The sequence below is a fragment of the Octopus bimaculoides genome, chromosome 9 (genome assembly GCF_001194135.2).
Source record: "Octopus bimaculoides isolate UCB-OBI-ISO-001 chromosome 9, ASM119413v2, whole genome shotgun sequence".
Classification (NCBI taxonomy): Eukaryota; Metazoa; Mollusca; class Cephalopoda; order Octopoda; family Octopodidae; genus Octopus; species Octopus bimaculoides.
Genome location: NC_068989.1, coordinates 4,964,166 through 4,991,243, shown reverse-complemented (window position 1 = coordinate 4,991,243; position 27,078 = coordinate 4,964,166). Strand labels below are relative to the sequence as shown.

The 27,078-nt window shown below is 37.1% G+C and overlaps 1 protein-coding gene across 4 annotated transcripts in view; it reads left to right on the top strand.

Moving 5' to 3' along the window:
- The window catches only part of LOC106880635 (glyceraldehyde-3-phosphate dehydrogenase), a 39,115-nt gene extending 12,593 nt beyond the window's left edge, over window positions 1-26,522 (top strand). Inside the window, exons 1-10 of one of the 4 annotated variants that reach the window (XM_014930673.2) lie at window positions 6,352-6,475; window positions 8,759-8,787; window positions 11,200-11,296; window positions 13,668-13,774; window positions 17,611-17,701; window positions 18,451-18,566; window positions 19,776-19,914; window positions 22,017-22,111; window positions 23,617-23,695; window positions 25,861-26,522. In XM_014930673.2, coding sequence (XP_014786159.1) covers window positions 8,762-8,787; window positions 11,200-11,296; window positions 13,668-13,774; window positions 17,611-17,701; window positions 18,451-18,566; window positions 19,776-19,914; window positions 22,017-22,111; window positions 23,617-23,695; window positions 25,861-26,112 — 1,002 coding nt within the window. In that variant the 5' untranslated portion in view covers window positions 6,352-6,475; window positions 8,759-8,761 and the 3' untranslated portion in view covers window positions 26,113-26,522. Of the gene's footprint in view, window positions 1-6,351; window positions 6,476-8,101; window positions 8,167-8,241; window positions 8,260-8,758; window positions 8,788-11,199; window positions 11,297-13,667; window positions 13,775-17,610; window positions 17,702-18,450; window positions 18,567-19,775; window positions 19,915-22,016; window positions 22,112-23,616; window positions 23,696-25,860 lie in introns of those variants that run through there. The other 3 variants (XM_014930672.2, XM_052970380.1, XM_014930671.2) reach the window with 3 other exon arrangements.
- The last annotated feature ends 556 nt before the right edge of the window (window positions 26,523-27,078 follow it).

Here is a 27,078-nt window from a genome sequence, read left to right as displayed (position 1 = left end):
TGGATATCACAAGACAGAGAAGTCAGTAGGATCCTACTGTCATAAGGACAGAGGTTGTGTCATATAGCGAGCTGGAGACGGTGTCTCCTTGGGCTAAATTACAACAACATTCATCCTAAACCAGGACTGCCATGTTATGTTGGCAAATAATCTTTACTCTAGAGAAGTCAGTGAATAACAGCTTTTCTCCAAAGATTTCCAGGGAAGTGTCATAACCTTTTATAATTTGATATAAAAGATATGTAATCAATATACAGTAATCCCTTGACTATCGTGGGTGTTACGTTCCAAAACCCTTGTGTGATAGGTGAAAATCTGCGAAGTAGGAGCAGTAATGTACTATATATTTTTTTATTATATTTATAATTTGTATATATTTTTATTATAAATGCAAAACAACACCTTTGAGGAATCAACGTAAGCTTAAATAAACTGCGATATGACAAGGGATTATTGTATACACACATATACATACCTATACACACACACATGCTCGCTAAGATTTGGGTCAAAAACTTTGTAGAATGCTATGCAAAGCTCGTCCACAGTTATTGGCTACCTGATGTCATCATACAGTGGAAATGTTCCTGCTACTGAATATTCATCAGGGAATTCCTTCCATAGTAACTGTGGAGTTTATATAAATAGATAAATGATAGAAAATGGAACAAACAAAATTTTTTATTTAAAATCACAACAATGGTTTCAGCACATTTTTACATTTGTAATATATTGGTGAGATGTTGTGTAATCATTATCAGCCATTCAAGGTGTAAGATGCACCTCAGGTGATTGTTTAAATAAGTTCTTCATTAGATCCTACTGTCATTTCACTCTGTAAGAATGCTTACCCAAAGTGATGTGTTGTTTTCAACAGTTTACAGACAAAACTAAACCTATAGATATAGTGACAGACAAAATACAATAATAATCATAATACAAAATAAAGAAATAGACAAAAAAATATGTGTGGTGGAGGGGTCAGGTTGACTATAAATTGTAAGTCTATCTTCATGGTCAGATTATAAGGAAGAAAGTCTTAAACAGAGTAAAGAATAAAATCTAACATTTAAAGATAATAAAACTGACCATTTCAGTACTTACCAACTGTTTCTCTGAATTCTTTTATGAAACTATATATGTTATGGTAGCAGTTAATAGTTAAGAACTGTGTCAGTTAATAATTAAGAACTGTGTCAGTTAATAATTAAGAACTGCGCCAGTTAATAATTAAGAACTGTGTCAGCGAATAATTGGCAATCTTTGTTCACATTTCAAATTCCGAAACCCAGTACCGGGATGAAGATTGTCAAAATCACTTTGTCCCCAGGTTTGTTTAGAACAAGACCATGTGTGTGTAACATTCTTACATTGACAGGACCATCAAACAAAAATGGGATTGGTCTTTGATATAAAGAGACTTAATCAATCTGATAGCTGAATGACTAAATTATTTAAAAGTGTAATTTTAAAAAATTGCAAGAAAGAACATAGTCATTGGGTCTTAGAGTGTTAATACTTGGTAAGTGTACAGTTGTCTAGATTCTTCCACAATTTACTCAAGGCAGCAACAACAGGTCTCTTTTATGTATATGCTTGTGTGTTATAACTTATCCATTCAATTATTTGGACTTGTGTGAGTCTGTTGTGGTGTATGTGCATATGTATTTGTAAATTTATAATACGTGTGTGTGCGAGTAAGTAGTTATCTATATGTGAGTGTGTTGTAAATATATCCATGTTTCTATTTAGACAACCTCCATGCACACACATATGGATACATATTAGCATATATATATATATATATATATATATATATATATATATATATATATACATGCATACACACACACACACACACACAAGCATATATAGTAACATACATTTATGTACATACATAAAAGTTTAATGGATAAGCTTACTATGATAAGGAAAGCAGAGATGCCACAACTTGCTTGGAGGTCAACAGTTGTTGATTGCTAAGTAAATATACACTAATGTACAAATGACTTTTGTTATATGTCCTTGTGTGTGTGTGTGTGTGTGTGCATGTATGTGTGATACCTGGATTCTCTATAGTAAATTACAGTTGAGATTTATTCATGTCAACAGTAAAAGCATTTGGTCCCAGAAACCACAAGCATTGTTGGATCTCCAAGAACCACTGAAATAGGACCAGTATTTCATAATTCTCTTCTTTGCTCCCTCATATGAGGGTATTTTTTTGAGTATTTATCTACCATCAGATTCTTGGAGTAACAAAAGAAATCTGACTGTGTGGTTTATTTCTTGCTCTAAAAATGTCAGTATACAGCAATTTTTCTGATTTTCCTCTTTTATCAGACGAGGCAGATGATGGTGATGACACAGAAGAAAGTGATGGAAAAAGTGCATCAAGTTTTCTCTGTTTGTGCATTTGTTTGACAACATTGCAGGAATCTCAATGAATTAATGCTGATGTTAGATATGCAAAGAGAATATGTTACAGCACTTTTTGACTGTGAGATTTTGTATTTATTGAACCCTTTAGCATTCAGATTACTCTTGTCAAATGTGATGTTTATTTATTCACATTGTCTTGAACTAACCATGCCTTATCTCATAGCTTCAAGATTTTGATGATGAGATTGTAGAGTAGGTGTGATATGCCAAATCTGGTAGGTTAGAACATAAAACAGGTAGAATATTTGAGCCAGATATGGCTGGTTTAAATGCTAAAGTGAAAATAAATATAAAAATTACCCTTAAGAAAAGAAGCTATTTTTTTTTTTGTTTTCTGGTTGTTTTGCACACATTCATTCTGGAAGCAGAAGTAATTTTGATAAATCAACAGTTTTTGTTATTAATATACCCTTATTCATCTTTGTTATTATTATTATTATTGTCAGTTCAGAATCATACTATAATAACAGTGATAGTTTTTTTTCCTTGCTCATAGTCCTGTTGTATGTTGATACAACCAGTTCTTGTCGTTTAGTCTCAGATCACTCTTGATCAATGAAGTACCCTCTGAATATAGCCATGATGATCCTTTTGTTTTTTTTACCAGCTATAGTGCATCTAGGGTTACATTATCCTATGTGTAATTTCATTTCATTAAGATATTTGGATGTGATTTTAGGGAAGTCTTGCTACTGTTTCGTCTCAAGGTATCATGGTAGCTACTTGCAGTGAGTTGTATTCTGGGTGAGAATGATGTGTCTTGGTCATAGACATCAGTTGTGTTGTGCCCATGATCTACCACATATCTGTCTGTCTGTCTAGCTAGTTACAGGCATACATGCATTCATACATTCATACATCCACTAATTGTTTGACTGATAAACCAATATTCTACTTTATGTAGTTAGCTGTGCATGTTTATTCAAGGTAATGGCTTGTATTTTAGCCCCAAGTTTGCTCCAATGAAGAAAATCTGTGATCAGAGATGTTCAAGCAATGACCGTCCCATCTTTTATATATCTATGAAACTTAAGGTGGTGAGCTGGCAGAATCATTAGCATGCCAGGTAAAATGTTTAGTGGCATTTTGTCTGTCTTTATGTTCTGAGTTCAAATACTGCTGAGGTTGACTTTGGCCTTCATCCTTTCAGGGTTGATGAAATAAGTAACAGTTGAGCACTAGGGTTGGAGTAATCAACTTACACCTTCCCATGAAATTGCTAGCCTTGTGCCAAAATTTGAACCAATATATCTATGAAACTTGTCTTTGCTTATCTAAGATAACAGGGTGTGGTTTGAGGGAGTTGTAACTGCTATTTCTTGCAACTGTCTGCATAAAGGCCCCCTCATTGTTTTGCTAAAAAGTAGTTTTAGCAATGTTTACACTAAAATCTCTCTCTCTCTTTCTTGAGAAATAGCCAGAACCACTTTTAGTAATCTTGTCAACAGCTTCATTTCCAACTCCTTCTGCGGCTGTAGTTTGCTTCAGGGTGTTTTGAATGGTTAACTTTGCTCTCTATCGGTTTCATAACTTCTCTGTAGATAAAGACCAAATAAGCTTTAATGGGGTTCTTATCAAGAGCCTTTGATAGTGAAGGGCAAGGAGATCACAAAAAGTCAACCACTGTGGGAAAAGATATTTGAAATAAATAAAATGTAATTGAATTTTTTGTTAACCATTTTTCTTCTTCCTCTCTCTGCTGTCTTTTTGTTGCAGATGCTGTTCTTTCTTCTCCACTTCCTAATTCTGTTTCTCCTTTGCTCCATGTGTTACTTCATTGGCATTGGCTCCTCTTCCTTCACCTCTCTCTCTGCCTACTCAACTTGTAATACTCATCATTGTCATTAAGTAAGGGATAAGCTGTAATAGATATTTGTTTTGACAAATATAACATGCCAATAATACTCTGTAATTACATGCACATCTACACGGTGTCTGTGCACATGTATAATGATTATTAACTTCATTGATCTCTCTCTATTCCCCACCCCCATCCCTGGACCCAGTGTGAACAGGTGTGTGTGGGAGTGTTGTTATGAGGGATGTTAGGATTGGTTAAATATAGCCAACACCACCACCACCACGATCTTCAACCACTATGATGCCAATCAACAGTATAATCTCCTACGTTAGCACAGTAACAACCACCCCATTATCCTCAACATCATCACATCATCCACCACCACTATCATCAATAGATCATCTCCCACACACTAACCACTGTTTTAAAGAAGTCTGCAGTAAAACATGAACAGCTGGAATGGTTAGCATCTATGTATCCCATTGAATTTTTCTCCTACTTGCTCATGTTTTTTGACTGATGAAGTTGTTGGTCGGGGTTTGTGATGGTGTAGGATGAAAGCAGGGCAGGATTAAGACACAGAGAGGCCCTAAGCTCTTAAAAGATCTTGATTGCCTCATATATATGTAATTCAAACTATGAACACTAATTAACCATAAAATGAATTTTAATTTTTTAAAATGAAACAAAACTAATAGTAAGATGGAAAATAATGTTTAGTTTTGTATACTTCCACTTTATTTATATTTCAAACATTTTCTCCTGCTTTTTTTAAAATTAAAAAGTCTTTGATCACATCCTCAAAAATTAATCTTATATAACGCATCTGTTTTTCTAGTTGGTAGAGAAGATTACCGTGGATGGTTTTCAGATTTGTAGTGGAATGTATTGTAGATGGTGGCTATGTTTGCCAGTCGTATGGTGGTGTTTTGGGGATCTGTGGATGGTTGACAAATTCACTTGTGGAGGAGCAGATGATGTTGCAAGATATAGAGTACTGCAGGTTTGTGATGGTACCTATTGTTGCTTGAACTAGGTATGGTGGTACCATCAGCTGTAATCTTGAGTTGGTTCTATACCAAGGTTGGTTATTTCAGCCCCTCTCCCTTTCACCAGTGCAGATGGTAATAAAAGCTGGTGCTTGAAATCTATCTATTGTTCTCTCTCTCTCTCCATCTGCTACTTTCTTACCTTCTTTTGCTCACCTTTCTGTCTTTCCCTACTCTTCTTGTTAATTCCTTTTTTCTTGTCTTTTCTTTCTTCATTCTGTTTCAAACATTTGTCTCCATTCCTAAGCTTCCTTTTCTATCTCCCCTCTCTCTCTCTTTCTCTCTCTCCATTGTGGCTTAGAATGGACTAATTGCCTGCATGGAATTCTTTTCAAGAACTGTCTTTCTTTTGTTGGTTTTTATTGACATGCACCAGAGCTGTGGGGTGAGAAGAAGAGTCTTAGTGGGGAGTGGGGGAGGTTATTAAAGACTAAAGCTATGTGTGTGGGGGGTGGGTGACTAAAAGTATTATCAGTTCAGTATAAAACTTCAAATGGTGTGTTGGAAAAGTATTAAGTGATGTAAAAGTAGTCTAGTAGTGGTTTTGTGTGTCTGTGTTTGTGTGTGTGTCTGTGTGCATGCAAAAGAATGGGTAGGTAGGTTGTGTGAGGTAAGAAACCATTATTATTATTATTATTATTATCATTATTATTATTATTATTATCATGGTGACATATTCTTATTGTTAATTGTGTGGTTGTTTATCTAGATCTTCCTCCTCTTTATTATCTAACTTTAATTGGGGTTGATTTACCAAAAGCATGCATACTCTCTCTCTGGTTGTCATACACCCACCCACACATACATCCATGTATGCACACATATCTGTCTATCTATCTCTCTGTCTATATTTGTATATCATGCTTTTCTTTCACTGTTGCTTTTATCTCTCTCTCTCTCTCTCTCTCTCTCTCTTGTTATCATGTCACACACTTTCTTTCTGCCCCATACACCTACCTCTCATTCCTTTGTCTTTTTCATTTTCTTTTCTCTTTTAATTGTCTCTTTTTCATCATCTACACACACACACACACACACACACACACACACACACACACTAATTAACACTCTAACCTATTAAATATAATATATACATACATTGTATGTATATATAATTACAAAGATTGTGCTCCCTTCACTATTGCTATCAGCTGTAGACTTGTGAAACTGTGTCCACTGCCAAGTAAGATATCTTTCTCCACTTTCTCAACTCAGTTTAAATGACTTTTATGTTTCACTAAAGATTATATCTTTCTTCCACTCTCTAGTAGAGAAAACTGTTACACATTTGCTATTTATATCATAATCTTATACAACTTATATCATTGCTTCATCTGATACATGGCTATTTATTTTGCTGGATATAATAGAAAAATTCCCTTTAAAACATTGCCTGGTTCAAGAATTGAAAACACAATCTTGCAATCATGAGTCCACCACCCTAACCACTTAGTCACTTACCTCCTCCCACCCCTGTATAAAAATCACCTGGTATATATTGTAAAGTAGTTGGCATTAGGAAGGGCATTCGTCTGTAGAAACCATGCCAAAGCTGACAATGAAGCTTGATGCAACCCTGTGGCTCTTCAAATTCTCTCAAACTGTCCAATCTGTACCAGTAAGGAAAATGGATGTTAAATAATGATGTATTTAGTCAATAGAGGAGGGATGATGCCCAAGGCATTTACCATCCCTCTGAGACTGGTGAGACTGTTGCCGCTGATACCCTGCGGAACCTGTACGTGAAAATGTCTGCTCGAGAAACATGGTCCAAGGAAAGAGAAAGCTTGCAACAGAGAGAACTGCTCTACTCAGGATGGTGTTAAACTGGGTAGGACTGAGATGTTGCATGTATTAGTTTTGACTGAACTTCACCACTTCATTTATTTTATTTGAATGCACATGCTACCTGCAATTTTGAACTTAAAAATATGAACCCTTATTTCATTTAAAGTCTGTAAGGGAGCTTGTTGAGAGAGAGAGAGAGAGAGAGAGAGAGAGAGAGAGAGATTTGTGTGCACTGAGCATGTGGGTTTGTCCTTTCTCAGTGTGTGTGTGTGTGTGTGTGTGTGTGTGTGTGTTATCTGCTCACCTTTTGTTTTTCTCACCCTTGTTAACCCCCCACTCCACCTAAAAACCCTCATTTAGAATGACAATGCAGTTGTAAAGATTCAAGTAAATTGAAGCTTTTACGGTGGTAGTAGTAGTGGTGGTGGTGGTAGTGGTGGAGCTGAAACTCTGACCTTGGGTATATTGAAGAAAGGTTAATAAAATTTATAAATGTTAAGATTAAGGATAAGGTTATCAGTTGTTGAGTTTGACTAACTTTGTGCAGATGGGGTTGGTGGTGAGAACAGAGTATTAATAACCAACTTGATAAAGTAGAACTTTTGACGGTTAGTAGGTGGATGTATTTAGAATGTTAACCTTCCTAGTCAATATCAATGTGAAGCTTATAAAATATTTAAAGTCTGTGTGAATATGTGTGTGTGTGTTTCTCTTCATACGCTGCTTCTGTGCTTGTTTGTGGGTGTCTCTCAGGAAGTATGTACTTCTATGTCTATCTGTCTGTATCCATGTGTGCTGTTGCCTGTGTGTGTTTGTGAATGTCTCTGCACCTATGGGCTGTATTGTTTGTCTAATCAAGTGAGTTTGATTAATAAACATCCGTGTGTGCGTGTTTGTGCATATTTTACAGCTGTGTGTTTCTGCTTTTGTGTTTGTTTTCGTGTTTGTGTGACATACATAGACCGTAAAGGTGTGCTGATATGGATAAACATTTTCGGAGTCACAGCCTACTAAAGATAGGTTTAATGATTGTGCTGTCTTCATATGCTGGCTGTTTTCCTTATGTACTTTGTGGTAATGAAAGTGGTAAAGTTGTCATTCTGACTTCACCTCAACAACTTTAGTTGACATTTCCTTCCTCTATGGATATTTTAAGAGAAAGGCAACAAATCTTGGAGTGTAATATCCTGCTGCTCCAATAACCCTCATCAAATTATTATATTTTCAACTTTCATGTTGTCATCCTCATCATTTAATGTCTGATTTTTTTATATGCTGGCATGGTTTTGGATGTTTTATAGGAGCTGGTGAACCAAGGGACAGCATCAGGCATTTTGCTTAGTGCTTTACTTATTCTTCCAATTCATTGCCCTTACAGTGCCTTACTGATCATCATCATCATCATCATCATCATCATTTAACGTCCGCTTTTCATGCTGGCATGGGTTGGACTGTTGGACTGAAAACTGGTAAGCTGGGGAGCTGCAATAAGTTCTGTTCTATTTTGGCAAAGGTTTTATGGCTGTTCTCACACAAACATCATACAGTCTGCCTTTCATTCTAATAAAACAAATGATTTCCAATTAAAAACGTTCTTTGTTTACCTTTTTGTATTTTATTGGCTAATTACTTATTGATTTTGTATTATTTTAATTTTGATTTTTATTCATTTCTACAGAAAATGGCACCCAAAGTTGGAATCAATGGGTAAGCTACCGTTTTGCATTCTTCATTTGCTAGTTCATATAGTTTTCTACTGTTACAAAATGATTTAAATGAAAGCACAATGATATTTAGGTGCTTCACTATAGATCACATTGGAACATTTTATGACTTGTAGAAGGAAGGGCAGTGTTAAAACCAACTTTGTAGGGTCTTTGAGACTTGTGGGATTGTACAGGAGTTGTTAGTAGTAGCTATACCTGTCTTGTTATTACTAATGACTTGTAGGCATGTGGTATTTTGTTATGCGACCATAATAAACTTAAAAGTATATTAAACGTTTTACAAGTCAATACCTCATTCTACTGTTTTAGCAGTGCACTTTTACATTACTTGATAAGGTTATCTCCACAGTCATTCTATAGAAATGATAGCCAGCACTGACTTTCATTACTACATTTTGTATACGAGACATCAAGTGCAAACAAACAATGAGATCAAAGATGAAAAATGGGTAATGGGTGTATATGCCATATCTCAGGGGTTTTTCCCCCCTTCATCAGCACCCATCTAACTCATTAATCATCCTTGAACACATTGCTTAAGTAGCCACTGTATATACAGTGGTGTATAGTTATTGGATATACCAATTTTACATATTAAATGCATTCCTGGAAGCTGGTATGTAAATACTAATGATTTGTAGGTATGTGGTAGTGGTAGTGAAACTTCACTACATTCCTCTGCATTACCCCTCAACATGGTCCAGTCTTTGTTGCCACCACAAGGTCCCGTCTTTGTTGCAGTGTGGTGGCTTGCATGCCCCAATGACCTTGAGAGCTATACCAGTGGAGTGCGGGTTCCTCATCGGACCTCTCATGTTGGGCAGATGAATGGATAGAAGCCAGACAGATATGAACCACCTCTTTCCAGAAGTAAAAATGGGTTTGCATAGGGCTAACCTCCCCTACTTCAGGAAAAAGCAAAGTTACAGAAGCATTGACGATCATTTAAAAAAAACGAAACCTCAGGAAAACATATAAAGAAAAGCTAAAAAGCTGCAGAGTTACTGAGGCAGATCAATAAAAGCAGGGATCCAGCTGGAGAGGAGTAGGAAAGACAGCTGAGAACGGAGGAGAAAAGTCATTTGGTGGCCTTCCTGAAGTAGGGGAGGTTTATCCCCTTGCAAACCCATTTTTACTTCCGGGAACAGGTGGTTCACATCTGTCTGGCCTCTGTCCTTTTACCTGTCCAACATGAGAGGCCCTATGAGGAACCTGCACTCCACTAGCATAGCTCTATTAAGAAGAGAAATATTAGAGAGTAATCTTGGTTCTTACTTCATCGTTTAGCTGTTGGAAAGGCTTTTACACTGTGAACACCCTCCTGTAGATAATTTTTATTTGCGGTTCAGCAAATGAGACGAGTGAAATAAATACCACACTTAAAAAAAAAACACTAGTATTGGGATTGATTTGTTTGCCTTAAACCCTTTGGGGCACTACTCCAGCATGGCCATGATCCAGTGACTGAAACAAATTACAAGATAAAAGAAACACAATGTATACACACACTCGCTCACCTGATATTGAGTTGTATAAAGGTGTTTAATATATTCTATTGTATTGACAACATATATTATTAATTATATATGAAACACAACGAATATTATTTCCAGTTTTAGAGTGTTTTATTGCAATTTTCATCTTACAGAGAGGAGAATAGTAGTGCTTTATTGCTTTTCACCACCTTTATTTATCTTACAAGTGATTAATTTTTAAAAATAGCATCATTCACTTTTTCCCTCTTCCTATACCACATTTCCTCATTCTTATTCTTTGGAGACCATAGAGATTTATTTTTGGGTGTCTGTCTGAAGTTAGGGGATACACATTGATTAGAATTTAGGGTTGTCAGACCTCAAAAAAGTGAAATACAAAGCATAGTTAACATAGGTAAGCGTTGAAAGGAAATACCAGGCCACATCAGAGTTTTGAATAAACAATCATGAAGTTTACTCAACTTCTATGATTGTTTACACATTCTTAATGTACACAGTACTTTGGGTAGATAAAGTCTGCTTCTAAATGGGCTACTTTTAAACTTTAAAGACTGAACTAACAACGTCAAATGTAATTTTAAGAATAGATCAATGGTTCAAGGTTTTGTGTTACCAGTTGTATGTAGAGAACCAAGTAAAATGTGATACATGCCCTTCAAGTTTCTCCTAACTTCCTCAAGAGGGAGCAACTAAGAGAGTTTCTATGTGGTCAATTGACCTCCTAGAAATAGATGCTAAATCTCCCTCTAATCATATCCATTTTCTTAAGGACACTTTGTATATTACAGTCCAGGTTGGGGCACACAATGTTTGAATATTAGATCGAACAGCTTTGAATACCGTTAATCATAGGAAAAGGTAAATTGTTATTTTTATGTGTTTCCATTATTTTCCAGGTTTGGTCGTATTGGCCGCATCATACTACGTGCTTCTTTAAAGAAGGATATTAATGTTGTTGCTGTCAACGATCCTTTTATTGAGCTGGACTATATGGTAAGTGACAGGTAAACTAATCATAGCCGTGATTCTAACACCTAGTAGTTTTGTTATTTGTCTCTCACTTACTAATGTCTATATATTGCCCCATCTGTCATCCTATTTGTTAGATGGAAAATGAAGGAAGCCCATTATATGTGTATATGTGTGTATGTGTGTATCTTTGTGTCTGTGTTTGAGCCCCACTACTGCTTAACTGGTGTTGGTGTGTTTATGTTCTTGTAACTTAGTGGTTTGATAAAAGAGACCGATACAATAAGGGGGGTTAATAAAGAAAATAAGTATTGGGGCTGATTCGTTCAACTGAAATTCTTCAAGTTAGTGCCCCAGCATGGCCACAGTCTTATGACTGAAACAAGTAAAAGATGAAAGATAAAGATATGCACATTAAATATGCATGAGTATTGTTAGTGGCATGTTTGCATTTCATTGAAACATGGTTTAGAAGAAATAACCTCCATCTTCACAGCTTTGATGTTGACAGTGACAGCCAAAGAGACAGTTGATCCACATGGCAACATACCCTCTTGCTAGGCTAGAAGCCATGATGCAGGACAAATATATGATGTGATATTTTTTTAACCTGGACACATACCAAGTTAACTGGTTATGCAATGTTAGGAGTTCCTTTCAGCTGTTTTGGCAGTCACCTACATTCTCTGATCAGTTACCTTTATCTTGCCACTTGGCTTAAGAGCAAGAGAGTGAGTTTTATGTGCACGCATCACTTTCTCCCTTGAAAATATAATTTATACTAGTTTAGCATCTATGTATTATCTACTCTTCTTTCTCTTTTTGACTTTTTGTGTCCAGTAAAAGAAGAAAGCAAGTAGTGCACAGGGATGCAGAAATACTGGAGTTAGTGACCAATCACATAGCGAGACTGTGATGGACCCCCTAACTGTAGTTACAATGTCGGTCTAGATGGGAGCTTCCTAATTCAAACCCTCACTCTCTTGTAGGGTGATGCATGAATGACAGACCACCAACTAATGATTAGATAGCATTGTTGTAGCTGTTAGGGTTTCCTGTACATCTGCAACAATGAAATATTGCCAATTCCATTCTAATTTAGGCAAGAGCAGTCCTGTCTCTCTGGCCCTCATCACACAACTGCATCCCTTGTTGAAGCGTTACGTAGTTGGCTGTGGTCTTTATTGAATATTGATGGCCGAAATTTCTTGGAAGACAGGATGGAGTTTTTGGTATTAAAGTTACATGTGTCTGTGGAGTGCTCAGCCACTTGCATGTTAATTTCACAAGCAGGCTGTTCCTTAGATCAGATCAACTGGAAACCTCATTGTCGTTACTGATGGCATGCCAAAAAAAGAATAAATAGATTATAGCAACAAATTGGATGAGTTCACTTATACAGTAATCCCTTGACTATTTTGTAGATGTTACGTTCCAAAACCCCCCCATGATAGGTGAAAATCGACAAAGTAGAAACAGTACTGTATTTTTTAAAAATTATTTTAAAAATTTGTATATATTTATTTTATTACAAACACCACAGACGAATCGATGTAAGCTTAAATAATAAACTGCGATGGGTGAACCACAATATGGTGAGGGATTACTGTATTCAGATAGTTGTTGTTGTTCACAGGAGTGCTGCCTGAACTAAACACTGGAATTCTCTGATCTCTTCTCATATACTAAGATATATATATATATATATATATATATAAAACAGAGCTAAAGTGAGGGGTTATTAATCTGGACAAAATACTTTATAAGCTCTCTGTTATTACACCAGGCTAACAATATTGTTTAGATTAGTAAAGAACTCCTTGTATTCTCGTGGCAGAGTCTGAGGTTATAGTTCCTTACCATTCCATTTTGTGAATCTGGGGTTGTGCTCCAGAAATGACTCTGATGAAAATAGCATTAACTTTTTTAGGCTGTTCAGTTTTCCTCAACTGATCAATGGACCAATTGAGTAAACCTATCAACAACGGACCTAGAATGACTACTGGAAACAGCTGTAAGTTAAATTTACTGCAATAAGGAAGACCATGTAATGACCATTATTTACAGCTTGTCTTACATATGCACGCACACACACGTGTGTGTGTGTTTTGATGTATTGTTATAAAGAAAATTGTCCAGAGTGTAACTGACAGTTAAATGTTCAGTAAAGTTAGTCTTAGAATTTTTAAAGCAGGGTGCATCATAAAAGTTAAGTAGGATAAAAATTATGCAATGAGTAAGAAGACTGCATTAGTAAGACAGCTGTATTGCCTTGAGTCTTGGAAAGAATGTGTGACAAATCCTGGCATGTTTTTGGTTGTATTATTATCAAAGCTTTCTCATCAAATCCTCTACATTTCAATTTTAAGTGTTGAGACTCTTATCTCTGTTTTAGGTCTACATGCTGACATATGATAGTACTCATGGACAATTCCCTGCTTGTGTTAGCAAGGAAGGCGATAAACTGAAGATTAACAATACCCTCATTACTGTGACTAGCGAGTGAGTACACTGTCTTCTTTCATTACCTGTTTCACATATGCACACGCACACCCCCAACCACACACACCTTCATTTTATTGTAACCCAATAGCTTCATAACTGCTGTTGTTTAACTTCTCCCCACCCACCCCTATATCTTGGCCTTCATAGAGTAGATATATATATATAATCAAATATGTTCTATACATCTACATCCCATCTTTATTTCAAAGCTACATTATTCCAATGTTTCTTTCCCTTCAGACATGATAATGTATGATTCTGTGGAGACTTTGCTACTATTCTTAGCAAGTGGAATGACCATGTAAAGGCTCCCTCGATGGCTCATAATCTTTAGTTTTATAGATTTCAACCTTTGTACATATACTTGAGTCTGCCACGAACCCTGGGACTCATAAGGCCAGAGACTAACATGGCTTCCATGGCTTATAAGTGACTGAGATTATAACACTCTTTCTTCCTGAATGGGATGCCAGTCCATTGCAGCATTAACTCCCCTAATAATTGCTGGTACTCATAACTGACTAGGTTGGAGCAATGTGAAATTAAGTCTTTTGCTGAAGAGCACAACACATTGCCTGGTCTGGGAATCGAAACCATGATCTAGGACTGTGAGCCACACCTTAACCAATAAGCCATCTAATTTTTATAATAAACAAAATAATAAATATCTCCATCTTGCTGTTGGGTACCCTTTGCAGATTATCCTGTGTTGCAGGCAGATTATATTGGGCCACTCTTCTTTCCGTCAGTCTTGAACACCTTGACAAATGTCATGGGCACTGTCCCTCCTCTTCTGACTATGACAAAAACAACACAATGTGAACATGAGAGTTTGAAAGAGAACGAGTGTAATATATGCTAAAACATTAGAGAAAACAAATCTAAATGTATTTATTGTGTTATATTTGTTGGCATGGGTGTGGCTGTGTGATAAGAAGCTTGCTTCCCAACTACATGGTTCCGGGTTCAGTCCCACTGCATGGCACCTTGGGCAAGTGTCTTCTACTATAGCCTCAGGCTGACCAAAAGCCTTGTGAGTGTATTTGGTAGACGGAAACTGAAAGAAGCCCATTGTGTATATGTATGTATATATTTATGTGTGTTTGTCTCCTCACCCCCACCATCGTTTGACAACCAATGTTGGTGTGTTTATGTCCTCATAACTTAGCAGTTCACTAAAGATATCAATACAATAAGTACTAGGCTTACAAAGAATGTCTTGGGGTTGATTTCTTTGACTAAAAAGCCCTTTAAGGTGGTGCTTCAGCATGGCCACAATCAAATGACTGAAACAAAAGAAATAAAAGAATACGTTTCCATTTTACTTCTTACTTGTTTCAGTTGTTGCACTGTGGCCATACTGGGGCCCTGCCCATGAAAAACTTTTTAGTTGAGCAAATTTTATCAAAAGCAGTTACAAAATCTAGTAAAAAAGGTACCTCCCCCCCACTTCATACGAGAACGGACTGTCCATAATAAAATAGCAAAAAATTAAACCATAAAGAGGTGTTGTCGGAAATGGTTAGACACTCCACCAACACCACTATCATCACTACACTGATTTGTGATCAAGGCCTTAAACTGTAGCTGGTGTCATAGATAAGGCCAGAGAATGAGTGTGTATAAAAGCGAGCTTGTGAGAGTGAAAGTACAGTGTCAGGAATTAAATATACTCTACACTTCGATCAAAATTGAACTGAGTCATAAAAAAAGTGAATGAGAGGAACATGAGAGATGGAAAGATGCAGGAAAAAATAGTAAATTTAAAACCACAACACTCTGGCTTTTAAGAATTGAACAACTGGCTTTTGACAGGAAAAAAAGATGAGTGCCAATGCTGAGATTGTAGATGTAAAGAAATGCATATGTATAGACATGAAATGTCAGTGAAATACTGGAAGTTAGTATGAAACAACTGTACCATTTGCCTAAAAGTTTCAGCAGTGTTGCTGAAAGGGTTGAACACCAGACTAAAATGTTTTACTCTATTAAGCTTTGTCACTTTACATTCAGAGTTCAAAATATACCTGGGTCAGAATGTATAGGTCCTGAGTTAATACAATAAGTATTAGACACATTTACTGCAATCAATTCACTTAACTCTCCCTCCCCAACAAATTTATGGCCGTTTTAGAATGTAAAAAGTCTTTATTAAAGAAATATTTTTATGTAAATCTAATAGCATAATATATGTTAATCAGCCTAAAAGTGGGTCCTTCTGTTCCCTTAGAAATTGTTAGGAGTACTCAACGATTTTTTGAACAAAGATGACATTGGATTATTCAACAGCACTTTAAGTAGAGACATTTAGGATGTTCTGTGTTTGTTATCTTCTATGATGTTCTGTGACCAACTTCTTTTTATGGGGTAACATAGGGTAAGGTAATGAAGTGAGCTGGCAAAATTGTTAGCATGCTGGGCAAAATGCTTAGTAGTGTTTTGTCTTTACATTCTGTGTTCAAATTCTGCCTAGGTTGACTTTGCCTTCCATCCTTTCAGGGTTGATGCAATAAGTACCAGTTGAGGACTGGATGGGGGGGTGGGGGTCAATGTAATCGACTTACCCCCTCTCCCAAACTTGCTGGCCTTGTGCCAAAATTTGAAAGCAAAAGTATAGGATAGGGTTTAGTCTGTGGTAATCACTGGCCTCTACATAACTTTTCCTTCTTAATATACACAGTGAGTAAAATCCTGTGTGCATTAAAGATACTGCCATGATCAAACCAGATCATTAGCATAAGCATAAATAAGGTATATCTTGTTTCATCTGTGATCAACCAAGATTGAGCTGGATTATGTTCCAGCTGTAATCAACCCATTTTTATTTTAACAGTGTATCTAGGATACCATTAGATGTATCTAGGATACCGTTAGATGTATCTAGGATACCGTTAGATGTATCTAGGATAATGATATACAGCGGCTGTTGTTGGCTGTTCAAGTGCATGTTATTAAATGGAAACAGTTTGTATGAATCACCATAAGACTATTTTGTGTATAAATATATTATTTATTCTGTGTTCACCTATTGTGGTGGAAGCATGTAGTATGATACTAAAACATGTGTGTTTGCATACAAAGAAAGTTTTGATATTTGCTTTTGCACTGAAAAAAGTAACATATAATATTTGTATTACAGTATGTATGCAATTATGTAATGAGAACAGTCATTTTGAGAATGTGTGTGTGATAAAATATCTTCGTTTACAAACCATATCTCTTGTGTCAAGGTGAATAGACATGTGAGTCACATGTGGGAGATCGCACATGGAGCAGCAGAGAAGACATGTCTTTGACCAAGGCCTGGCAGGAACTGAACTGTTTCTACGGTGTAGCTCAGAACGCAGCTAGTGTCTCAGAATGAGGCTACTGTATCAAAGCGAGGCTAGATGCTTCTTCAATATATTCGTCTGCTGTGCAGGTCGACTCACACATTACTATGTAATATGTAGCTTTGCTACAGATATTCCAATATATGTCAGACAAGATAGTAGGGTATGATGTGAGGGAAATTTTGCTGCTATTTCTAACAGGTCAAGCTGCTGTATAGATCAGGTATGGGCAACCAATTTTTGAGAAGTGTGCTGCATGAGACATAGCTCATCATCAGGCAGGCTGCACCACTAAAATCATTGAAAGAAAGTTTTTGATGGTGCGCCATTCATAAAGTAAGTCCTGTGGGTCACGGTTTGCCTATGGCTGGTATAGACATTCTGTTGATGGCTTCAGCTACATTTATATTCAACTGATTTACCACTTGTCTCTTCTTTTATACACGTTTGTTAACACTACATTTTGTTTGTTTGTTTTTTATTTAAAAACAAATTTTATAGGAAAGATCCTGCCTGCATTCCATGGAGCTCAGCTGGGGCTGAATATGTTGTTGAAAGTACTGGAGTTTTCACCACTATTGAGAAGGCGGCAGTGAGTATTTCACACTTTCTATTTGACTTTGTGTATCACCAGTCACTTAATTATTCTTCTGTTCAGCTACAATGCAACCTCACATTAATCAATGATTTGAAGTTAATTACTTGCTAATAACAACAACAACAACGATAGTCTAGATTATTTCAAATCTGTTATTGTTATTATCCCACTGCTGTATCTCTGAAGGCTGGGTCTTTGAATTTGCTTTCGCCCACATTCTGAGCAAGTAAACTTCCCACTAGGCCTTCCCTAAGTGAAGCTGAAGATCAAGCGATTGGATATTCCTGCAAGAATATAAAGATGCTGCGAGTGAGAGGTTTCAACTGTCTCAGCCAATGGAAATCTAGACTGTGTATGCAGGAAGAACACATTCTTTTACTTGTTTCAGTAATTTGACTGCGGCCATGCTGGAGCACTGCCTTTAGTCGAACAAGTCGATCCCAGGATTTATTCTTTGTAAGCCTGGTACTTATTATAACACAGAATAAGCTTTTCTAGTTGTGTCCAGCCTATTGATTGCTTGAAGCCAAATGTTAAGACTTAAACCATGTGATCCTTGTGTTAAAGATAGGTGTGAAATTACTGAGGTTGATCTGGCCGCAACGTTGAGCATTTCAAGGGTTGGCAGAGGTTACCCTCTTTGAATTGTACATCAATAATTGAAGAAATTTATTGTTTTGCTCTGAAGTAGCAACTGAGATACTGGCATTTCTGTTTCTCATTTTTATTTCTATTGTTTTTAGGCTCATTTAAAAGGTGGAGCCAAAAAGATAATTATTTCTGCTCCTTCGGCTGATGCCCCAATGTTTGTAATGGGAGTGAATCATGATAAGTACACGAAAGATCTCAATATTGTGAGGTGAGTGATATCTTGAGTTTATTCAGACATAATGTATGCAGGTTCATTTCACCCAGCAGCAGCCTTGCTTTTAACATCTAGCAACACCGAGCTGTGAGTAAACTAGCTCAGCTCATGCAACAGCTATGACAGAAGGCAGATTTCAAGATGAAGGTACTGTCATGCTTGCCCTGATGTCTGTGTGTTATAGTCTCCATACATGAAGCTAAAGCTGCGTGCTGGGAAGACAGACTGGTTCTGGGCCTGCACAGCCCATCTCTACCTTGAATAATCGTTGTACAGGTTTCCTCCTTTGCTTCTTATATATTGCCTGTACCGTGTGACTGGCCCTTGTACCGGTGGCACGTAAAAGCACCCACTACACTCTCGGAGTGGTTGGCATTAGGAAGGGCATCCAGCTGTAGAAACTCTGCCAGATCAGATTGGAGCTTGGTGCAGCCTTCTGGCTTGCCAGTCCTCAGTCAAATCGTCCAACCCATGCTAGCATGGAAAGCAGACGTTAAACGATGATGATGATGATATATATATATATATATATATAAAGTAGTTGTATGCTGTCAACTTAACGTGACAGTCTCATGAAGGGAATAATACTACTGCTATTTAGCCCTAGGAAGCAGCACTGCTTCCTTTCGGCCTTGACACATTTCCTGTGTCCTTATGTTTACAAAGGGGAGACAAGCACCTCCATCCAGCTAAGCCTGCATCCAGAGACATGTTTCTGAGTCTTTGCTCGTCATCAGTCTGGAGTAGCAATGGTCTGCTAGTTTTGAAATCAGTGAATGTGTTTCACTGGAATTATTATATGTTTACGAGAGCTTGACAGGCATCTCCAACTAGCAGGCCATTGCTACTGATGACGAGCAAAGACTCAGAAACATGTCTCTGGATGCAGGCTTAGCTGGGTGGAGGTGCAACATTCCCCCTGGATGAGATGCCAGTCCATTGCAGGGTTACACGTTTACTGTTGAGTGGACAGGAGCAATGTGAAATGAAGTGTTTTGTTTGAAAGCACAGCACACTGCCCAGTCTGGGAATTGAAACCATATTCTTGCGATCATGAGTGCAACATGCCAACCACTAGGCCACTTGCCTTCACTAATGGATTTGAATTCCTAAGTTAAGAGTTGGCTGTACAACAACATCTCCACTCAGCCATTTTAGACTCTTCTACTCACATGAAGTTTCCATATTTTTTCTTTTCTCTAGCAATGCTTCCTGCACCACCAACTGCTTGGCACCATTGGCCAAAGTGATCCATGATGAGTTTGGCATTGAAGAAGCACTGATGACCACAGTCCACTCGTACACTGCGACACAGAAAGTTGTGGATGGACCTTCAGCAAAGGTACTTTCATTTTCTCCTATTTGTATCTTTGTTTCATAGTGACGTATATATATATATATATATATATACATATATTTTTTTTTTTCTCCGTGTTTTTCTCCTTGTCTCCGTATTCTTTCTGTTGAAGAGCGTAGCTCGAAACGTTAAAGACTTTCCGTATTCCCGAGCGTCATACTAATACATCCTTTTGTTATTTACACCATCTGTCCTCGTCTGTTGTTGTTTTTTCGTATATTCTCCCATATATATATATATATATATACACACACTCTTTCATATGTTGTTCATGTCAAACTATATCAACCCTGATTCTGTAGATCTATGGTCAAAGGCACTCTATCCGTGACCATCACATCTTTCCAGTCAATTTATCTCATACTATTGTATCCAATGTGTCTGTCTTTTTTTATTATCAAATTGTTTGAAGTGTAGAGCAGATGTAAATCTCTGGAGATGAGGTTAATAATCCAAAACAAAAAAACAACCAAATTCCTGATTATTTTCAAAATTAGAAACACAATTTCTGTACATTTCATTAAAAATATTATCACTAATGAGTGAAGCTAATTAATATGAGATAGTCTATATATGGAAGTGCATAGTAGTTAAAATCATAGGTTTATTGTACAATTAATTAACAGGGTACATGAATGTGTCACAGGTGGTTGTTTGCTGCTGGTGAATGAAAATTTATTTCTAAGAAGTAATTAACAACACTCATGAACATTTAACAGAAGATTTATTCACTGCACGTTTTCTGTGTTGGTCTTTTACGAATACTAACAGCAACAGTTACACACCTGGAGAGACATATTGCTGGGATTTGTGACAGATTAACTGATATAGCAATCGGTGGCCAGCCCATCACAACTGGTGACAAAATCTTGGTCTTCTATCTACCGTAGGCTCTTGGTGAATGAAAAGAGAGATGTCAAGCAACTGTCTCAGCATTCTGGGATTACTGCCAAAACCCACCTTTATCTAGGGCTCATTGAGAAAGTTCTAGAAAGTCAAATCATGTGATGGCTTGATGCTGATTGGTCGCTTAATTGGCTGATCATGTGAAACTACTGTGGCTTGGTCATGATGTCGATTCGGTTACCTAGCAATTTGGTTTCAAACCCACTACATCTGTATTTAAAGTGTGTGTGTGTGTAACTTCATAAATTAGAACTGGAGTGAAGTGTATTCATGTGGTTGCACATACAGACATGCTGTTTGTATGTTTAATCAGTTTATATAGCATGGTTAAGGTGGAAAGCTGGCAGAATCATTAGAGCATCAGACAGAATGCTTAGTGGCATTTCTTCTGGCTCTTTACGTTCTGTGTTCAGATCCTGCCAAGGTCAGCTTTGTCTGTCATCCTTTTGGAGTCGATAAAATAAAGTATCAGTCAATTACTGGGGTCAGTGTAATTGACTTGCTCCACTCCCACTAGAATTGGTCTGATATATTGCTGGGTGTGGCATCAGTTCGTTTCTCTCAGGTTCCTGGAATTTATTCCAGATCGTTCAAGTGGTATGAGGTCTTGCGTTGTCTTGTTGAAAGAAGAGCTTGCTTTCTCTTGGCCAATGCCAGGTATTTTTGCCATACAACGGCATACATCTGCTTCAGCAATCCAGAGTACAGGTTGGCATTGATGGTTCGACTGCCTGGAGCAAACTCATAGTGAATTATCCCCTCATAATTGTGTTTGAGAACCCCATGTTTGGTGACAGGTTCTGGGAGCTGGCCCTTGTTTAACAACCACTTATGCACATTAAACTTGCAGAACATCTCCCTCAGATTATTACTTGTTCCAATCTTTGGCTCACTTCCTGTGCTTGTGATGCTTCATCAATCAAGAATAAAAAAAGGTGGAAGATTCAGTCAAAGTTGTTCTTTGCCTCAAAGGACAAGAACTGGTATCAGCATGGGATCAAAGAACTGGCAGAAAAGTGGCTTCAGACAATGCAACACAATGACCTCTACTATGAATGCTAGGATGCTTCTGTTGTAAATTGATGAATAAAGCAAATCAGTTACCAAAATATTGCAAAACTTTTGACTCAACATAATAGAATTAGGCACTGAGTAACGTGTTAATAAAAATTCTTTGACAGGACTGGAGAGGTGGACGTGGGGCTTCCCAGAACATTATTCCAAGTTCCACTGGAGCTGCAAAAGCTGTTGGCAAAGTCATCCCAGACTTAAATGGGTAAAGAAACCAACATTTTCTCATTTCACTTCTTTGCATTGTTTTCTGATTCTCATGGCTTTTAATAAATGCTACAAATTTTGGATTTTCTTTTTATTTCATCTCATATTTTTAAGAGAATAGAAGTGTAATGGCACATTGCTAAGACTAACTTGTATACAATAAACTTCAAATTAGAATTTAAAGAATAAAATATCTGTAACTGACAATCAAACTCAAATTAAAAAATAATAATAATTTTAAACAATCTTTTAGAGACAAAGCTTACTGATAGTTTCTTTTCCTTGTAATGAAGGCAGAACTCTGTTTATAATTTTTTGCTAGTTAGAAAAAAAAAAATGATGTATGTTATTTAAAATTCTGTAGAAATATGTGTCAAAATCTCAGCAGATATGGAGAGTTGTAAAAGTGTATATTTTTTCTCCAGTACACTAATATTCTTTTCAACTCTAGGCACAAGGCCTGAAATTTTTTGGGAGGGGCCCAGTCGATTACATCGACCCCAGTACACAACTGGTACTTAATTGATCCACCCCGAAAGGATGAAAGGCAAAGTTGACCTTGGCGGAATTTGAACTCAGAACGTAAAGACAAATGAAATACTGCTAAACATTTCACCCGGTGTGCTAACGTTTCTGCCAGTTTGCCAGCTCCTCATACACCAATATTAGGCAAATATATTGACCCAGTTGTCTTTGAAAGGTTAAATACTTTTTATCTTTTAGTTGTTTCAGTTATTGGACTACGGCCATGCTGGAGCAATGCCCGGAAGGGTTTAGTTGGACAAATTGACCCCAGGACTTGATACTTATTCTATTTTGTCTGTTTTGCTGAACCACTAAGTTATGGTGTTGTAAACAAACCAACACTGGTTGTGAAACAGTGGGAGGAACAGACACAAAGACACATACATACGACAGGCTTCCACACAGTTTTCAGTGTCTACCAAATTCACTTACATGGTATAGGTTGGCCTGAGGCTACTGTACAAGACACCTGCCTAAAGTGCTGTGCAGTGGAATTGAGCCTAAAAGCATATGGTTTCAATCCGAACTTCTTAACCACACAACCATCCCTGCACCTGAAAGTTTTTATCAATTCAAATTGGAATTAAGCATTTTTTTGTTCCACTGCATAGTACCCTCGGTACTAGTGCACAGTACCCTTGGTACTAGTGCATAGTACCCTTCATACTACTGCATAGTACCCTTGATACTGACCCTGATCAAATAAATACCTGTCATAAGCTGGGAAGGATGAGGAGGGGACTCAGCCAGTTTTAGAGATTTAATCCCATGTGGTTCTGGAGGGTGCTGAAGTGGCAGCTGAATGTATGATTGTGATTATCAAGTTTGCTATCATTATATTCTGAGTTCAAATCCTGACCAAGGTTGAATTTGTGTTTCATCCATCCTAGCAACTATTTCTCTGTCTCTTACAAATTTGTGGCCCATGTCAATGTAAGAAAACATTATTTTACTCATCATTTTTTCCTCCTTTTACAGAAAATTGACTGGTATGGCATTCCGTATCCCCACACCTGATGTTTCTGTTGTTGATGTTACCTGTCGTCTTAAGAAAGGCGTTAGTATCCAAGCTTTTAATTCTATATTTCTTGTTGGTTGTATCATTAATGTGTGGAGACGGTAGTTTTGCAAATGAGTGTGGTTGGAGTTTTGGGAGAGAAAAATGGTTTTCTTTTGGTGAGAGGAGGAAGAGTGATGTCCTGATTCTTTTGAGAGGCTCCAAGTTTGGCAGAGAAAAAAGGAAAAAGTAACGTTAGCACAACAGCTACTGTAATGGGAGGCCTCCTCCTCCTCCTCCTCATCATCGCCACCATCATCATCCATCCATCCATCCACCCACTCATTCCCCTTGCTGGTTTGGGCTGGATCTGATGAGTGGCAGGGCTTTGTCTCGCCCCTATATCAGTTTCGGCATGGCTTCTATGGCTGGATGCCCTTCCTAACACCAACCACTTTCCATCACCATATTCACTTATCCTCTGTCTAGGGTCCTGATATTAATGATTGCAAGAAATACTTGGTGAAAGACACCCAAGGGCCACGTGGTGCCTTTAAACTGGACACTTTACAAATTCTGCCTCTCAGATTGCAAAAGAATCTAGTTGCATGCATGTGTCCATTCTTTACTCTTATGTTTCAGCCATTTGACTGCAGTCATGCTGGAGCACTGCCTTTAGTCGAACAAATTGACCCCAAGACATATTCTTTGTAAGCCTAGTACTTATTCTATTGGTCTCATCTAACACACTATCAGCTTATATATATGTAGTGTTTGATAGCAGAACACTCTTGATTACAGGTTTGAACCTGGGGTTAAATAACAACAGAAGGTTTGCAGTATTGCATAACGTTTGCCAAACAAAGCACTTAAGGAATTGTAAACTGAATTTTAAGAAGTTGAACTGAAATATTTGTCATGCTTGATGGTTGTATGGCTATAATTGTAAATAACTAATTAACAGGCTGTAACCTCATTTCTACACTGGCAACAAAGCAAAAAACAAAAACAACAGGTCTGTTTTTAATTGCTAAAACATCAACAGCTAATAGAGCAAATAATTTTCAGTGTTCCTCTACCATCACATACAAACAGGCAACAGAGAAAACAGTATATTGACTAATACTATAATACATGTAGCCTCATTTACTACTGGTCTGGGATAACAGCATGCTCAGTGATGGACTGTGTTATGCTTATCATGAATTGATCTGTGAAAGATTCTTCTAGGATCACTAAAGTGTGCCCCAGTTACCCAGAAATGCACTGATTATCACTTGTGTTTATATTGCTAAGCTGCAAGATTGTGTATTTTTTACATGGACTGTATCCATCAATATGGGACTGGTGAACAGAAAAATATACAAAGTGCCCCTGATCCTAACAAATAATGTAGATGAGTGTATTTTGTACAGGAAATGGTAGAGGTGATGAGGAAAATAACTGATGGTGGAGGCTTCGTTGCTGTGAGTTTGTTATCAGTGGATCTCCCATTAATTTGATTTACAAAGTGCATGAAGGTGGTTCATTTATCACTGTTTGTGTTTAGAACCAAACCCTGTGATAAACGAGGATAGTTGTTTTTTTTTTTTCTTTCAATCAGCAGGCATTTACCTGTGCAAAACCTAAATGCTGTATGAGGTTGCTCAGAATCATCCTCATTTAGCACCCGTTTTTCCATACTGGCATGGGTTAGCAGCCAAAAGTGTATCAGAGCAATGACCACGGAAATACTTATAGAAAAGACACAAGACACATGTTGACGATGAGCCAAAGGCCCAAACCTAATTGAAAGAAGGGGAAATACCATGTTAATAATTAATTTCTGAATTTGATCAAGCAAATTTGAAATATGTTCTCACCTGGAGAATTTGGTTTGTAATATAAATTTTTCTTCTCATTGGTTGGTTGTCTTAATTAGCCTCAGGTCGGCCACACTAGGGCAGACATGATTAAACCATAAATCAACCAGTCTTTTACTGAGTACAGCATTGTACTGAGGACCGCATCATTTAATGTAGGGTGTTATCATCATTTAATGTCCGCTTTCCGTGCTGGCATGGAACAACATGTGTCTTTCCTAAAAGTATTTCCTTGGCCATTGCTCTGATACACTTTTGGTGTAGACATCATTTAAATGTATCCCCTGCTTCTCTTCCCAAGAAGCCTTTTGTATTTTTTTTTATAATCCTACTAGCAGTTTTGTTTTTGTTTTCTTTTCTTAGGCCAGCTACGACCAAATCAAAAAAGTCGTGAAGAAGGCATCACAAGGTAAAATGAAAGGAATTCTTGGCTACACAGAGGATGCTGTGGTCTCAACAGATTTGCTGGGTGACACCCACAGCAGCATCTTTGATGCTGGTGCTGGCATCAGCCTAAACGACAACTTTGTCAAGCTGGTCTCCTGGTATGATAATGAAACTGGCTACTCCCACCGCGTGGTTGATCTGATCATGCACATGGCCAAAGTAGCTTGATCTGAGGTCGGTCTTCTTTTCTTCCTCATATTACAATGTTAATTAAAATTTATTCACTGAATTAAAAAAAAAAGAAGAAAAAAACAGTTGGTTGTTTATCTAATGAATATTTTAACATTGAATTAATTTGTTTCATTTCGCAACACACACGCACACATGCACAAAACAGGTGGACAGAGAAACTTATAAGCTATTGTCCCCCTTCTGCTGTCTAAATACACACATATATATATATATATATATATATATACACATATATACACGTGTTTAGACAGCAGTGCTCTAGTATGAGCGTGGCCATACTAAAGAACTATTATAAACATACAGACACATAATACTACTGATGCTTCAACTATTTTCTCTTTTCTGTTTCCCTAATTGTTTAACAGATTATTAAATATCTAAATATCTGGGATGAGTTTATTGTTAATATGATTATAATTTCTTTGGTCTCTTTATTAACATCAAGCTCAGAGATGAAAAAATTCCCTCACAATTTACATCATCATCATTTAACGTCAGCCTTTCTTGCTGGCATTTTGTCTTAACTGGCTTCATCTCCATTTGTCATCATTTTACAAGCATCAGTGCCTGAGTTTGATATTTGTGTTAATTATTCTTAGCTTAGGAATAAAAGTTCTGAGTTTGAATCCAATCTGACATGGTATCTGATGATGGTTGGAGATTAATAGAAAAATGAAAATGGTATTAATTTGCTAAGTGCAGAAGGTGGTGAACTAGCTGAAGTGGTACTGTGCTAGATTAGCTGCTTACATATTTAGTGGAACAATTTTAGACGAACTGCAGACATATTTAGTTTTGAATCAACAAATTTTGCTTTGACTTTCTTGCCTCTACGATAAATTACCAGATCTATATTGGAGCTAATTCAATTAACTATATTTCTTCTTACAACAATTTTGAGGTAAAAAAAAAATCTATTCATTGCTATGTAGAGGGGAGTAG